At 39.0% G+C, this 17890-nt stretch overlaps 1 protein-coding gene across 1 annotated transcript; it reads right to left on the reverse strand.

Moving 5' to 3' along the window:
* Nucleotides 1–2672: 2672 nt before the first annotated feature.
* LOC142157976 (patched domain-containing protein 3-like) lies at nucleotides 2673–17373 on the reverse strand. The gene is made up of 4 exons (XM_075211474.1): nucleotides 16651–17373; nucleotides 12804–12925; nucleotides 10894–11039; nucleotides 2673–4534 (listed from the first exon to the last, which is right to left on the reverse strand). Exons 1-4 carry the CDS (start codon nucleotides 17371–17373, stop codon nucleotides 2673–2675), a joined length of 2853 nt encoding a protein of 950 aa, XP_075067575.1.
* Between the last annotated feature and the right edge of the window lie 517 nt (nucleotides 17374–17890).

The raw sequence follows: 17890 nt of genomic DNA on the forward strand, positions 1-17890 counted from the left end.
GATAAAGATTCATGTAATTGAAATGCGTCGGCAAGGGTCGGTCACAAAGAGAGACATACACACTCTGGACTGTTTGGACCTGTTCCCGATATCAGCGGTCCGTGGATATAATCAGCCAGTTACCCGATCATACGAGAGGAACTAAAGATTGTTTCTACGTGCCTGTATCCATCTTGAATGGGGTAAGGGTCCAACCTCATAGATGATGTCTGTTTTTCCACATGAGGAAAGAGGAGAATTATATTAATATATTTTTATATTGGGATAATGCACTCATTGGTAACCGTTCATTTTGGTGTATGCTGGAAGATCTTGCATATTGGGAGGACGGATGTTATCTAACAGGAGTAGTGCTTCATTGTGTCCCTAAACAAACACAGCGGCTTTTGAGATTGCTCTCTTGTAAGTTTATACCCCAAAGGGGACGTTCTCTGCTCACGTGGTGTTTTATTTATATAGGGCCACCCACATCGGTGTTCTTTGGTATATACAATCATTTTCTCTAACCAAATGGTTACTCTATGATGTGTTTTTTATGTGGTTTACTTTTTACGTATGAAATTCTGCGGAAGAGATTAATTGAAATATCTTTCGGAAATTGAACCCTTTGACTATTGGGAGGACATTCCTTCTTATTCACTTCATGGTCCTAATATCTGCGGTCTCAGAGGGAGGACACTATATCGTTCCGGGACTTATGGACATCCCACTGTGATTAAGTTTCATGTAATTGTTATTGTACAAGTATTTGCCCAAAGGCTTTAAGAGATTTCATCTAGGTTGTTAGCACCATACCTATTTTCCATATTTTTTTTATCATTTTTGTTTAACATACTTGGGTGGAGTGTATGTAGGTAAATAGGTGGCTGCTTCCATTAGTCTGCGCAGATACACCTACATATTGTTTTTATATTCAGAGAATCTGTCTGTTCAGATTCTCAACGCGGCCAGATGTCTGGTTGCGAAACATTGGGAAACTCTGGAACCCCCCTCTAGACAGCAGCTTCTCAATAAAATCTGGTACTTAGCGTCCATGGAAAAAAAAAATCATAATATCTCAATAAGAAGACTCATAGATTCTCGCAAATTTGAGGGGACTGGTTAATTTACAATGGTCCCTCTGGCCCCAACCCACAACATGAACTAAATCACAATATATTGCCTCTCTTCCTGTGAACAGTGCTGTCTAAGTTGGATGCCACATAATGCTCCACTCTGTCTGTCCCCCCTGGTCGCCGAGAGTCCCGGGTTCAGTCTCACCCCCTCCCTTTTTATTTTTTTACTTTTCTCTTTCCCCTCTTACGTTACTTTCTTACTACCATATACAATGTCACACTCTTTCACATTTATTTAAGGTATTTCACTGACACACTGTTCTGCAATCCTTCTACCTATTTATACCGTGTAAACGCCCCACCTGGGTTGGTTCTTTATTTTCCTGTTTATAATTTATGATGTCACTTATCCATGCCCTCTTGGGACAATGTCAGATATCTGTTTATTGTGTGACAAAAATTTACAAATAGAAGTTTAAAAAAAAAAAAAAAAATTGCTCCATGTGTGGGTGGCTTTAGATATGGGAGTACAATTGTTTTGGAAAATACTACATACATAGACTGTGGCCAGTAATAACTGTTTATGCTTTGCGTGTATTTTCTTTTTTTTCAGTAGGAAATAAGTAAATAAAGGAGTCTAAACGGTAGTTTATATTCATATTTATTTTTGAACACTTTAATAATCAGATGGAACACTGATGCAGATTATTATTTAATTGGTAAAGATAAAATGTGTTTTACGTTAACTAGAATTAAACACAAAACTAAAGCATTTTTAACAATACAAAATTTAAGAGACATGTATTCATTGCTCACATATACTGACATATCAATTATAAAGTTTAGGCTTTTGCTGACTGGTGGTCACCATATTGATTATGTGTCAAAGTGGATGACACTGTCCTGTATGTGTTGAAAGCAAAACAAGTAATTGAGATTGAAATGGTGTAGAGGGCAATTTCATGAGGGCACTCCCTGTTTAGGATAGCAGATTACATAATGGACTGTTACTCATAGGACTCCAAAACTGTTTCTCAAAGAGGAGACTATTATTTAATCTAGTACCAGATGGACTTCTGAATTGCAATTAAATTTTATTATACAATCATTTACGGTTTTATTTTTATAATAATTATAATGTTGAATTTGTAATGCTTATATGTGTATAATTACATTACATTAATATAATTTTGGTGAAGATCTAATGAGCATATTATATGATAATTGAATATAACAATGGTGAATATTATTATCTGTTACAAATATATCTATAATGATATCAATTGCAGGGGGAACATAGTATTTTTTATTTACTGTACTGGGAGAAGCAGATATGAAAGACATGTTCAATGCCACTGTCCTCAAACATTTCACAACTTTATACTTGTAGGGAGGCATAAGGTTTTAAAAGCTTTATTACAATTGTGTCATCTCCTTCTCTAACATTAATTTGTACCATATCCCCCATATCACAATATCCACTTAAAATACAGGCTAGTCCATGACTGGATTCTTGGTGAGTAGTCATCAGAATCATGTAATCATGTATTACAGCCCCAGAAACGTACTACTGATCAGTATACAGTATTATTATCCTCCAGCAACAATTACAGTCAATTAATTGCAGGCCTGATCAGTTTTATGTTCAAAGTAAACTTGTAGCATTCTTCTCCTATAGTCCATTATTTTATTTTTATTGTCATCATCTTTTTGTCCGTCTACTGAATGAAGAACAGAGTAAACACTTCCCTGCAAACTCACACAATAGCAGTTCATGTCAAGATTCCCACAGTCCCTTCCATGAGGATCAGGATTGGCATACCCTGGCAGACTTAGAGCTGGCCTTCTCAAATGATTTTCTGAAGTTAAAGGGTGCGGTCTATATATCACTGCAGGTGGCAACGATCTTGTTCCTCTATCCCCATTTTTGTCAGGTTCTATTTCACTGCTACATGGTTTTCTGCAAGCACCTATCGTCATCAACAACACGGGGATAAATAGCAGCCCATGAAGTGTCCCAAATGCAATGACCAGGAGCATGATCTTAAAAAAGGTTCTGAAAATGAAGCTTTCCGTGGCAGAAAGTGCAGCTATCCCTAAGATTGTCGACAGAGCCCCCTGTACAATGGGGTAACCTAGCACATGCAAAGCATCAATCACTCTCTCTTTTGCATTTTTCTTCCTATTAGAAACACATGCATATAAAATATGAGCGGAAAAATCAACCGAAAACCCAATACAGATAACAAGATTGATCATTGATATGGAATCTAAATTAATTGTCCAGAAGGACATGAAGCCGATGACACCGGCAATAATTGACGCAATAGCAAATGTCACCCATAAGGAGCACAGAGGATCTGGTATGAACAAAACCAAAATTACCAGCATGACCACAGTTGCGACAACAATATTTTGAATTGTATTTTGTATTATTACTACATACTGATCCAAGTAAATGAATAATGGGTGATATACAATTATGTCAATATTACAAGTAGCTGTTATACCTCGTAAGTGGTTTAACATATTTTTTCCATCATTGATGTTGAGTATATCAATGGCCTGAATGAAAAACCTGGATGTTTTAATTTCCTTTTCATCTGATTTGACATCCTGTTTAAAATCGGAAAAATGTGTGTAGAGTCTATTTAAATTGTTCATGAAATTTTCCTTAGTGGTTACGTTCAGATTTTCTACCTTAGCAATTTTATCATATGTTCTCAACCAGGATGCAGAGTATTCTTTGGCGATATAGGGACTCTTTTCTAACTCTCTCATGCAAGTTTCAATGTCCTCCTGGGTCTTTATCTCCCAGTAATCTGTTTCATTAGTAACAACCACCATAACCCTTGGGCCATACTTTGAAAAATATAAAGCTTCGATATTGTAGAAGTGAGTCAAGGAAGAATTAGCATTAGCCAGATTTCGAATATCAATTCCGTATTGTATCTGCACACATCCATAAATACTAGCGGACAGATATACCAGGTATAAAGCAAATGCAGATAACTTTACCCAAGGATTTGTAAGAAGTGGACCATAGTACTTATAAAAGAATACAGTGATAGGGTGCTCAGTCTCTGTATCACGTGATGTATCAAACGATCCCCCAGCGCAACATGCATTATACAACGAGCACCGTTTATTTTTCTTCTTGTCATTCAATTTCATACAAATTAACCAATGTCTGTTGTCATTCTCATGTTTCCCATTCAATGCCAGTACAGCACCGAAGAAAGTTATGCAGTAGATGTAGCAGAAGGCAAGAGCGGTTCCTGTATAAATACAGAATGATTGTACAGAGGGGAAATGGGTCATTATGCCAATGTAGAATGCAAGCACATCCGTGAGAGTGGTGATAGTGATGGAAACTGCTGCCTCTTGGTATGTATGAGCCATTCTTTCTTCAACGGTACTTGTTACTTTTGTTTGCTTCCAACAGGAGATTATAATGAACATGTTGTCCACCCCAACTCCTGTACCAAAACAAAATCAAGATTGAAAAATGTCAGACACTACACAGATGCAGTCAACATAGAACCTGATTCATTAAGGAAAGTTAAGCAAAAGTAAGCAAGTAAGACAAAACCATGTTGCATTGGAGAGGGAGATAAATTTAAAATGTTATGGCAGATTTATAGTTGGGGTAGGGCATGTCCTAGATGAACTTTACATTTCAGTGTACAAATATGCTATCAAGTATTTGTGCGCTACATAAAAAAACACAGCATTTCATTATGTGCAAAATAATTAACTTGTTTGCACCCCTTGCATTGCAACATGGTTTTGTCCAGAAAACTTGAGTAAGAAAACTTACTAAATATTTTGCTTAACTTACCTTAATGAATCGGGCCCATTATCCCTAAAGGATAACTTAAACCACACCACTTACAGCCTCATGCAACCAGTCCTATCCCAAGGAAATATGTTGTATCTTGCACCATCATACCCTAATTCCACGTAGGTATACAGTTTTCACAACCTGTTCAGGGGTAAGTCTAGAATTTTCTTTTTCGGGGGGGGAGGGGGAGATAGTTACGATTCAGATACCTGTATTAATCCTGATTAGCACAGGCAGACCAGAGGCGTGGAGTCTAACGGATTCCCCGGTGTTCACCAAGAACTGCTGCAAGGCGGGATGGGCTTAGCTGCCAGGAATCTGCAGGTCGCGGCCCTCAGGATTGCCTCAGAATGTAACACTGGATCTGAATACTTGAGAAAGTCCCTACAGAACAGCAGATCCGGAAAGATGCAGTGAATGTATCAGAGTAGTCAGACACGCTGGGTACTGGTACACGGAGACCAGGTAGAGAGTAGTCAGACACGCCAGAAACTGGTACACTAGCATCAGGCCAAGAGTAGTCAGATACGCTGGGAACTGGTACATGCAGATCAGGTAGAGAGTAATCAGACAAATGAGGAACTGGTACACTGGAATCAGGCCAAGAGTAGTCAGACACGCTGGGAACTGACTTGGTCAGACAGGCGATTACTGGTACACGGTTCAGGCAGCGAAGTACTCAAAGATGTTCCACAGACTCGGTCAGACAGGCGATACTGGTACACGGTGATCCAAGGGTATAGGTAGCGGCTAGGTAGCGAGTGAGGAGAACTGGAAGTCAGAAGCAAAGCAAACGAGTTGCACTGACACCTAGCACGTGTCAGTGAAGGTTTAAATAGGAAGCAGTTCGAAACTCCCGCCCTGGAGACCCGATCATGTGATCACATCAAGAGCCGATCACAACACTACAGACAGATGCTGGAATGAGTGACAGGTTAGTATCCAATCAGTGCGATTCGAGCCTGGCTGCAGAGACGTGCCGAGAGAGGTACAGAGAGATTATATGGAGGCATAAACAGTGAGTTTTGTTTTAGAGATATATTGATTAATCCCGACTCCTTCCCCTCTCCAGTCCCAACTCCTTTCCCAATCCAGTCACGACTCTTATATTCCCTATGACCTACAACACTATGGGCTAGATTTACTAAGCTGCGGATTTGAAAAAGTGGGGATGTTGCCTATAGCAACCAGTCAGATTCTAGCTTTCATTTATTTAGTGCTTTCTACAAAATGACAGCTAGAATCTGATTGGTTGCTATAGGCAACATCCCCACTTTTTCAAACCCGCAACTTAGTAAATCTAGCCATATGTGTGACACAAATGAAAGTGTTTTAGGGTATAAGTCAGGTTTGTTCTTTCCTTTCATCACACTGTCCCCTCTTACCACACTATGTCCCCTTCATCACACTATACCCCTTCATCACACTGTCCCCCCTTCATCACACTAGGTCTCGTTCATCACACTACTATACCCTTTCATCACATTGTCCCCTATTATCACACAGTTCCCTCTTCATCACACTGTTCCCCTTCATCACACTGTTCTTCCTTCATCACACTGCTGCCCACTTCATCACACTGTGGCCCTTCATCACACAGTTTCCCTTCATCACACTTTGCCCCTTTATCACACTATTACCCCTTCATCACAGTGACCCCCTTCATCACACTGTGCCCTCTTATCACACTGATACCCTTCATCACACTGTTCCTTCTTATCACTCTGTGCCTCTTCAACATACTGCTCCCCTTTATCACACTGCTGCCCCTTATCACACTGTGCCCCCTTCATCACACTGTTCCGTTTCATCTCACTTCCCCCTTCATCACACTGTGTCATCGTCATCACACTTTGCCCCTTCATCACACTGGGACCTCTTATCACATTGCCCCCCTTCATAACACAGTCCCCCTTCATCACACTGTGCCCTCTTATAACACTGTACTCCCTTCATCACGCTGTACCCCTTTTATCATGCTGTACCCCTTTCATCACACTGTGCCCCCTTCTTCACATTGTGCCTCCTTCATTGCACTGTGCCCCTTCATCACACTGTGCATTCTTACCAAACTTTGGTCCTTATCACACTGTGCCCTTTTATCACTTTGTGCCCCTTCATCACACTGCTCCCCTTCATCATACTATGCCATCTTCATCACACTATGCCCCTTCATCACACTGGGCCTCTTCATCACACTGCACCCTTTCATCACACTATGCCATTTTCATCACACTGTGCCCCTTCATCACACTGGGCCCCTTTCATTACACTGGGCCCTCTCCTCACACTGTGCCCCCTTCATCACACCATACACCCTTCATCACACTGTACCCCTTCATCACACTGGGCCCCTTGATCACACTGCACCCTTTCATCACACTATGCCATCTTCATCACACTGTGCCCCTTCATCACACCGGGCCCCTTTCATCACATTGGGCCCTCTTCTCACACTGTGCCCCCTTCATCACACCATACTCCCTTCATCACACTGTACCCCTTTCATCATGCTGTACCCCTTTCATCACACTGTGCCCCCTTCTTCACATTGTGCCCCCTTCATTGCACTGTGCCCCTTCATAACACTGCGCATTCTTGCCACACTTTGGTCCTTTTCACACTGTGCCCCTTTTTACACTTTGCCCTCTTATCACATAGTGCCCCTTATCACACTGTGCCCTTTTATCACACTAGGCACAAAGTGATAAAAGGGCACAGTGTGATAAGGGGCACAGTGTGCCCCTTATCGCACTGTGCCCTTTTATCACTTTGTGCCCCTTCATCACACTGCCCCTCTTCATCACACTATGCCATCTTCATCACACTATGCCCCTTCATCACACTGGGCCCCTTTATCACACTATGCCATCTTCATCACACTATGCCATCTTCATCACACTGTGCCCCTTCATCACACTGGGCCCTTTTCATCACACTGGGCCCTCTTCTCAAACTGTGCCCCCTTCATCACACCGTACACCCTTCATCACACTGTACCCCTTCATCACACTGTTCCCCTTTTAACACTAGGTCCCATTTCACACCTTGACCCTCACCACACTGCTGTTCATTATCACACTGTGCCCCTTATAACTCTGTGCACATTTTAACACTGTGCCTCTTTTAACACTGTGCCCCTTTTAACACTGTGCCCTTCATCACACTGCTTCCCCTTATCACACTGTAACCCCTTATCACACTGTGCCCCTTTTAACACTGTGCCCCTTTTAACACTGTGCCCATTTTAACACTGTGCCCCTTTTAGCACTGTGCCCCTTTTAGCACTGTGTCCTTCATCACACTGCTGCCCCTTATCACACTGTGCCGATTTTCACACTGTATCCTTTATCACACTGTGCCCCTTTTCAAACTACACCCCTTATCACACTGAGTCCCTTTATCACTCTATTCTTTGCTTACCTTCCTTTGACCTTCATTTCTTCTGTCTTCTTTACTGTTAGCTGTTCCTCTCAGCACAGCTCCTCACTGACAGTGTCGGGACATCATGCATGACAGTCAGTTAGGAGGAGGGTGTGAAGGGCACTGTCCCATTGCACTGGTGGCGGTAGTGTACTGGGGGGCAATTGCCCCAATCACTCCACCCTGCATCCGCCCCTGGAACCGTTTCAGTTTTCTGACTTAACTATCAGTTATATTGCTTTGAGATAATGCTGGTTGCATCACTACACATACAATAGACATAAAACAAATATAGTGTTGTGTCTAATTTTGCAATATAATAATGATAGTGTGCATGTTGTTAAGATTTTTGCAACTACAGTCATCAAAAGGACAATTTTGTACATTTCTGAGAGGCCAGAGTCTAGAGTCTGAGAACCTTATTGTGTTAAACCTTCAGCTCTTGAACATCAGGTGTGACCTCAGATTTAATGAATGTGGGGAAAGGCAAATAGATAGTGAATCAGATTCTTGGAAAATACACAGCAACAGGTGATCAGTGTGCTGCTCTTGTGTGACCTGTCCGCTTGTGTGATTACATTAGTGAGGACATGTGACAGGGGCAGTGCCATAATGTGAGAAGGGATAGAGGCAAGCAGAAAACTACAGATGCAAAATGTGAGTAACTTTAAAAAAAGAGTACAAAAAATTAGTGTATTTTACGCCCATATGCAGAGCTGTATGCATCTTGAGATATATTCGCCTCTGCATCAGCAGCATATGTACCTGGTTAATGATAAGCCATGATCATCAGCATGTGTTTGTGCATGCCCTATAGCAGGTGCAAAAATACATCTCCTAACAGGCATATAAGTGTGTTTCTGCAGGTATGCATTAGTCGCATTTGCGTGAACAAGTCTTTTGTGTACCCAGCCGGCGTTTGTACACCTCTTCTCCAGGGCCGTCTCTCCCATTCCGATGGGCTTTGTCTTTAATAAAACTGGTGTCAGGATGAGAGCATAAATCTGATATGATGAAATAGAACATTGAATGTCAGGACCCAAATAAAATATTGCATTGATACATAGGAGTGAACCTGATTTTCTACTCAGATAAATGTTTGATCAACTGTTTTTAAAAAGGAAACAATTAGCCCAGTAGGAGGTAATTAGTTTGAGCAAATCCTTTTGTGAGGAGACCTGCTTAAGATATGCAGATCACAGACATCCATTGTGTTTGATCCTGTATTCCTCGTCCTAATTGACTTCCATTCAATAGGTAGTGTACACACCATAGAACCATTAGGTGTAAATTAGAGAGAGAGCCATATGCCTAGGTGAGAATCTTGCAGCCAAGGAAAGCATGTGAAGGCCTATACAAGTATATAGAAATATGAACTTCAAAGAAGATGTCTTCAAATTTCATATTTTGGGAAATATGTGTTGCACACCATACTGAGGAGCAGAAATCACACCAGGGTTGTGAATGACAGGTACTGGCGGTATCCGGGAACAGCTATAATCACATATCTTTGGAAAAGATATGTCACATTGTCATAATTCCATCATGTTTGGTATTTATATGTGGAGATGAAGACCGGTTTATTGAAGGGGGAGTTATATCTCTGGGATATGTCTGTGAAGAATTACCCAAAGGTCAAGACTTTGGAAATATTTGTGGGCAAACTTTAGTGACACCCAGGGGACATCCCTGCCCCCCTATTAGCATTTACCCTGCCCCTGTAAAGACCGTCCCATTTGATTTTGCTTAAAAAACATGTGTTGAGAAGGGGCAGGTGTCAGACTTTTTGGGAAATCAATTCACATTGATAAGCTGTCGATCTTCCAAGCCAAATTTCCCTTGGCCAGAAAACAATTCATGTAAGTGCTAATCTGAATGTAACCCCTTTTATTTTAAACTGTTTTGCTTGTGTATGTTTTATATCAGTTGTTTATTAATAATTTTTTCTTTATATCTCAATGCCCTGTACTTTTGTATATTAAATCTATAATTTAATATTTTGCGTCCTTGATACTCTAACGAATCCATTAGCCTGTTAGAAGAAATAGCTCGACCAAGTTACCCAGTGTGTGATTTGTTGATACATTTAATTAACAAGCTTAGTGTATGCTTGCATTTACATTTGTGTAACAGTCTGAAGGTGTGAAGAGTTAACCCTGTGCTTGCTGGTGTGGGTCTTGCTAGTCTGTGGATAGCTAGAAGCCTTGTGTGCCAGTGTGGGACAGTATATTGGGGTCCTATTGTCCGTACTCAATAGGTGGTGGCAAACCTGAGGTGTATCGGGGTGTGAGCGCAGTTTGGTGACGATTCAGTAGGTCTATAACCTGTGTGATAGGTGGAGAGAGACTGCGGGCTGGAATCGTGTGCAACCTCATATAGAAAACACCCCAAAGTCACGGCAGCTGGGAGCGTGTTCGTGACAAGTGGCATTTTAAAAAATTACTTCAAAGCGCCAGGAATCATCAGTTCTACGTAACCACCACATAGTAAATATACTCCCTAGTGTTTTCAGCATGAGTCTGGTTTTTACTAGGGGGTGGGGGACGTGGAGTACATGTTTTTTTCACTTACCAAGGATAAGAAATGGTGCATTTGCAACTGTCCTGGCAAATGGTACTCCACACAGCAAGAGCAGCCCGAAGCTGGCCATTATGGCTAATCCAGGTGATAGGACTCCAAATGTGGTCACCCAAATTTTATTTCTCACATTGTCCAAGCTGAAATAGATGAGATCAGTTTTTTTATGAAATGACCACAATACAGATGTATTGCATCCCACACAAGAAAATTCACATTGATGATATTTTGAATGCTACATTTAGCGAAAATTATACCTGACCTTGGCCCTGTGGTATAAAGCTGCTGAATCTGAAGAGAATTGTTAAAAAATAAATGATAAAAAATAAACATTTGTACTGGCCCTGCTTTAATAGGACCATCATTGCTAGTAAATGTAGGTTATATTCCTATTTTGCTGAACGTGACATGTGTTTTATTTTTTTCATGCAATAAAGGCACATTAAATTCACATTGATGTAAATAAGCCCTTAATAAGCCCTTAAGGTACATGTTTGAATGTAGGATCTGGTTGCACAAAGCTGCATTAGCATCCAGATAGCTTTCACATGGGCTGCTGTATCTCTAGCAGCACAATTTAATCCTTCCCATAATAGTTTCATTTTAGTTTGCCATTATTCATAGATGGTTATCAGTTTCATATTTGAATCCAATGTTAAACTTTGCACTTGTTGTAACTTTTTTTTTTATACCCAAGTCTTCGGACAGTGCCATGGAACATTTTTCAAATTGTTTTTGAAATGTTTTTAATGCATTTACCCAACTTTTTTTTAACATATTTAAACTTATGTGTGAACATCAGTATAGCTAAAATATACAGTTGCATCTTCTACACTTGATACTTTATACTATGGGGTATATTTACTAAACTGCGGGTTTGAAAACGTAGGGATGTTGCCTATAACAACCAATCAGATTTTAGTTTTCAATTATTTAGTATATTCTACAAAATGACATCTAGACTCTGATTGGTTGCTATAGGCAACATCTCCACCTTTTTCAAGTTTAGTAAATATACCCCTATGTGTGTGTGTGCAATATAGATGCAAGTACAAATTACATAAGTTTGGTTATGAGGGGTGAGAACCCAGTAGCCTCGCTGAACTCAACCCAAGTTTAGTTTTTTTTGGGATATTGAAGTAGCTTTGAAATATAAAAAAGGGCATAGTCACGGCAAAAACAGAAATATTTTATTTAAGTCAATAAGGGGCATATTTATTAAATTCTCTGAAAACTGTTTTTTTTCTTCTTCAAGTTTTAAGGCCACTTATTATTAGAGCATGGAAGCAGATATCCGAGCTTCTTCAATCACAAATACAGTCCCCATAGGTGTCTATGGTGACTACGATTTTACCCGAAATTTGGAACTAGAACTCAATAGCTACCGCCATAGCCGTTATATCCTATGGGGAGATCATCACAGGAGAGAGATCTTCGGATCCCTCACTATCAGATTTTGTGATCACCCCCCTTCGCAAATTCAGCCAGGCCTTAAGAATCTGTTAATGTGATCATGATTGCTGTTGGAGCAGCAACCCCAGCTAATTAAATTGCAAGGTTAATTAATTTCTTATCATAAGAAATGATAATAAACATGAGCAAGTTTACAATTGGTCATAAAGAGACCCCTTAGACTGAGAGGAACTCCCCAATTTAAAGTCTTAGATTAATTTCAGGCTCAACTTTTTTCATCTACCACTAGAATGTCAAATATTCTTTAGTGAGTGCTCTCATTTTCCCTTTGCGTCCCATAGAGATACGCAATAAAATGAGCTGAGATTTCTTCCTGCAATAGGTGGAAATATACGCATCCGAACATGGAGGCGATGTTCAGTGGTACCTCACGCTTAATTAAAGCTCCTCCAATAGAATAAACCAGAAATAGAATGTTGGGATTCACTCACCTGGCACAAGAAATGATAGAGAAGAGGATAGTCACAATATAGGTGATTGAAAACAAAGGGATCACTGTTTCTGTGCTTCCTTCAAACTCCTTTTGTAGAGAAATGGACGTTGAGTGGTAAACCTAGAGTTAATTAAAGTGATAATTTTTAAAAAACAAACAAACCCAAAAACATTATTTGCAAACACCCCAAAGAGAAATATTTTAACATTAACTAAAACTAAAACTAAACCATCAGATTGCAACTGTTATTTACCTGTCACATGAATGCTAATATTGGACTGGGTGCTATAGTCACTTCACTGCACATTTATTATTAAATGAACTCCAATAACCTTTTTGTCATGACACTATTGCATTATAATTTACCAGTAGAAATATAATCCCGTAAATGTAATTGATTGTCTTTTTATATACATTCACGTATTGTGCTTTCAAACAGTCATTTGATCTGCTGCTGCTCAAATCAGCTCCCAAAACTTTACTCTCTGCTCTTTGTTAAAACCAATAATTAAATTGTGTATTACAAAGGACCTGTGCATCTCAGCTCACATATGTTAAGACTGTACTGAGTCACTTTATCAAAAAGTTTTCACCTGCAAAAGTCTGTTTTATTTCATTGTTTTTTTAAACTCCTTATTTTAGTTTTAACAATAACCAATCCTGCTGCCCTGAGAAAGTGCGTTATATACACGTAAAATGGGAATGGCTGGGATTCCTTTAACTGAATTGGCTTACTTTTGAAGTGCGTTAACTGGGGTTGACAATAAATTTAATGTTTTGCAAAACAAACAAAAAAGATAACCCTTTACATTCAATAAACAAAAATAAGGTATTGCCCGACCAAGTGGGGAGGGGGACTCAAACATTTCTACAAGAAGTGACAGCTGTCCTTCTACTCCATATGTGCATTGGCTCAAAATGAAAGGTATTCTTTCTATATCCAGAGACCAGGCACACAGGACGGAACATCAAGCCTGTATATATATGTATGTAGACACTAACTCACAGAGAGTCTTACATTTGGGACTGAACCCAGTATAGCCACATACTTGGGTCAAAGTGGAATTCTAGAAGTCATGAAATGGAAATTTCAAAGTGATGGTATTAAAAATGTAAGTAAATGGGATTTCATAGTTTTATAATCAAAACTGTAGGAGAAGTGGTGATATGACATACCCCCCCGTACATCGGCCCACTTGCTACATGACTACATATAAAAATCATCCTAGTAATTAAATCGCCTCATTAGTTATGATGTTTCCCTCACATCAACAATTCTATGTTCTCTTTAATCTTTACACTTATCCATTATCACCTGCTTCCCTCTCCCAAATATTATATAGAACGTTAGCTCTCTAAGTTAGAAACCCTTCATAATGTTTATTGGTGTTTAGAGCCTAAATATATAGTATAATCTGTATGCTTTGTATGTCACTCAATGTATTTACCATGAAAAACCAAATTGGATGTATAAGCTTTGTTTTATATAGAGGTTTGTTTGAAACCACATTTTTCTTGCTCCAGTTTTATAGAAGCCCACATCACAAGTGTGTGCTGTTGGGACCTTGCTCCTTCCAATATCTACCTCTGTCTGTGACTTCCCACTTGCCTCCATTACCTTCCTCCCATTATGACACTAAATAACGGCACTAAAATAACCACAATAGTGGAAAGGTCCATGATTTCCACAAGGTTATTCCCTTTGTCCTTAACACAATACATTGCACAGCTTACAAATGCAATTCCTCGCTCCCTAGTATGAATAACCACTGGTAACCACTGCCTGCAGGCCTGGGCTGGTAATCTGACAACTCTGCCATTTTGGACAAGGAAAAAGAGAGTGTATGTAGGGGCACTCCAGGGTATAGAGTATAAAATTTACATTTTATTGGTATTCATTAAAAAATTGGATACAACTAGCGAAAATTTAAAATAGATACAAAGTGAGGGGAGTGAAAATAAAATTGCAGTTCGCATTGTATCTCACACGCTGCTGCTAACTAATACCTACTTTATAATAGAGTTCAACACTAGATCTTTCTAGATTAGATTGAGTCACTACTATGAGTCTATACATTGCCGTTTTACCAGTAATAACGGGCTAATATATAGCTGTCTCACCATATTATGAGATATCCTGATATGCTATAAGAGCTACACCAACTACGGCTTAAATAGATTTAATAATTTTTTGACTCCTTCAGATGACTCTCGTGAACATAGAGATCAGTCAACTTACCAATGTATTTCCTTATATGAATCTGGGTTATAATATTGAGTTAATATATGACTATTTCATAGTGAACCGTGACAATTATACACACTATAAGACTTTACTTAATATGGTCCTAACTAAACCTACCATCACTCTCTCTAAATAACTTGTTGTGAATATAGAGACCACTCAGCCTGTAAATGTAGCAATTACCTTTATTCTGCCATAGACGATCCTAGTGCTACTATAGAAACAGACACCACCGTGTGCCTTTGCAACATAGTAACGCTAGCCTTACTTAGGCATATATGGTCATCTATACTTATTAGTATGAATCACAGAGAGCAACTATATAACTAATTATAACAATAAAACGGTGAGCTACACTAACTACAGCTCTAACAGATCTATTGATTCCTTTAGATGACTCTCGGTGAACATAGAGATCAGTTAATACATCTCCTTATATGAAATTCGGGTTATAACTATGAGTCAGCATATGACTACTTTATAATGTACTGTGACAATCATACATATTAAAAGGCCTTATTGAATATGGTCCCAATCTAATCTATTATCACCCCTGCAGATAATCTCTGGTGAATAGAGAGACTATCTAACCCATAAGTGCAGCAATTGTCTTTATTCTGCCATAGACGATTCAAACATATCATTGCGCACCATCGTGTATCTTTGTAACATAATAACGCAGACTTTATTCAGACATTCACGGTCACTTATACTTACCAGTATGAATCATAGAGAGCCATTATATAATAGATAGTGTGTATTATAAAGGTTTTATCGATACTCTATACCACCCATAGTATTAACTATATATTATTGGGGTCTATTCTAAGATCCCAGGGATGAAGGAGTAACCAATTACCATAGCAGCTTAACAATATTATATCAATACTATTATTAATAAAATTATGTGAGAATACAAGCGACATTGCAGTTGCAACTGCAATTTTATTTTCACTCCCCTCACTTTGTATCTATTTTAAATTTTCGCTAGTTGTATCCAATTTTTTAATGAATACCAATAAAATGTAAATTTTATACTCTATACCCTGGAGTGTCCCTACATACACTCTCTTTTTCCTTGTCCAATATTCTTAAACAATCAGTGTTAGGGTGCACCCTATAGTCATGATAATTGACTAATTGAGGAACTAATATATGTTCAATAAAATTGGGGTTACTGAATATTTGACTTTATTGACAAACTTGGTGCGGTTACCTTTGTACTGAAAACTCTGCCATTTTACAGACAGTGTTTATTGTCTACAGTGCCACTACAAGGTCTCAGTCAATATTCAACCACAAGGTCATATTCAAAATTGCCATTTTGAAGAAATATGCCCTAGATTGCTAATAATGTGCACCAAATACACTCACGTCTCTGTCCATCACTACGTTCTCTGTTACTAGGAAAGACAGATGATGTTAAAAAACAAGTTGAGGAATAAAAAAAGATAAAACGTAAATACAATTAACGTAAAACAATTTTTATGGAGCCCTACAGTCTTTCCAACCATTGTCCATTGACTGGGTTATTTGTTCATGATATCTCAATAGTATAAAATAAAAGAATCTAATATAAAACAAGATAACGTGAATTTACCTTTATAGATTTGAGTTGTAATTTTTCTATTTGATGAGGGATGGATTTCATAAAGTGCTCCAGCCATTCTAAGCTGTTGTGGTGGATTTTGTCATTGTCATCTCTCAGGTAATATAGGTACCGCAGGGCTCGAACCTTCAGCAAGTTATTATCTGGGCTCACTATGATACCTCCAAAGTACAGTCCCACAAATACCCCATTATGGAGCATTGGGTAAGTTATTATGGTGTCCTCTGTGCTATTCTGCATCAAAGTGAGTAAAGGATTGGGTGGGAGACAGGTTGGACCATTGACTTGAGCGCACAGATGATTGAAGCTAAAACTAGACTTTGAGGTCAAGTTTTTCACAGCTGTGTCCAACTTCTGAAGTTCCTTGAAGATGCTCACATTCAGGAAATTTTGTGATGTGCTTACGATGATGAGAGAAGCAAAGGTGCCCACTGTATACAGTCGCTGTACAGAAAACTGACCAGAGTCATTAATAGGAAAATGCATCTTAATAAAATCTCTCTGGCCCTTTGCAATCCCTCCTTCTGGAGTAAATAACTCTTCCAAATTATTGATTTGTCTTTGCTCAAGGAAATACAATCCAAGTCCTAATCCTACAGATAGTATAACAGGAATACTCACAAAACACCATGGATTTCTGGCAACCAGTTTCCCCAGCTTACGAAACCCCATGGATAGAGGTTTTTCTAAGCAATCTGCATGGCACCCATTCATTTTTAGTTGATCTGTGCACATTAAATATAAAGTATTTAGGATTTATTAACCTAGATGTCTCCTGAATTACACTCTGTGGCTCTGACCATATCCATGGAATAAATTAATACAGAGCACTTGCTGTCAGCACCAAGGCTCACATTTATAACACACTAGGAGATCCCTAAAATACAGAACTGCTAGAGGTAAATAATAAGCCAGATGGAATTGTTAAGGTCAATAAATATAATTATTCATTTTGTTCTGACAGGAGAATTAATGTTGTGGTTTAGAAATGATAACTGGAACATTTTCAGCTTGTCACCTATCATACGCAAATATATCTAAGTACATTACATTTTCAGTAGAAGAGTGTATGCATTAGAGACTATATAAACAAAAAAGACCAATTATCACTAGAGATGAGTGTTTCGGATTCTGCCTAATCAGACAGATTCGAGTTTTGGGGATCAGAGGCAGTCTAGGAGTCGCCTCGGTTTTGCGCGCCAATTTTGAAGCTCAATGTGAGGCAAAACAT

This window comes from Mixophyes fleayi, chromosome 5, assembly GCF_038048845.1.
Source record: "Mixophyes fleayi isolate aMixFle1 chromosome 5, aMixFle1.hap1, whole genome shotgun sequence".
Classification (NCBI taxonomy): domain Eukaryota; kingdom Metazoa; phylum Chordata; class Amphibia; order Anura; family Limnodynastidae; genus Mixophyes; species Mixophyes fleayi.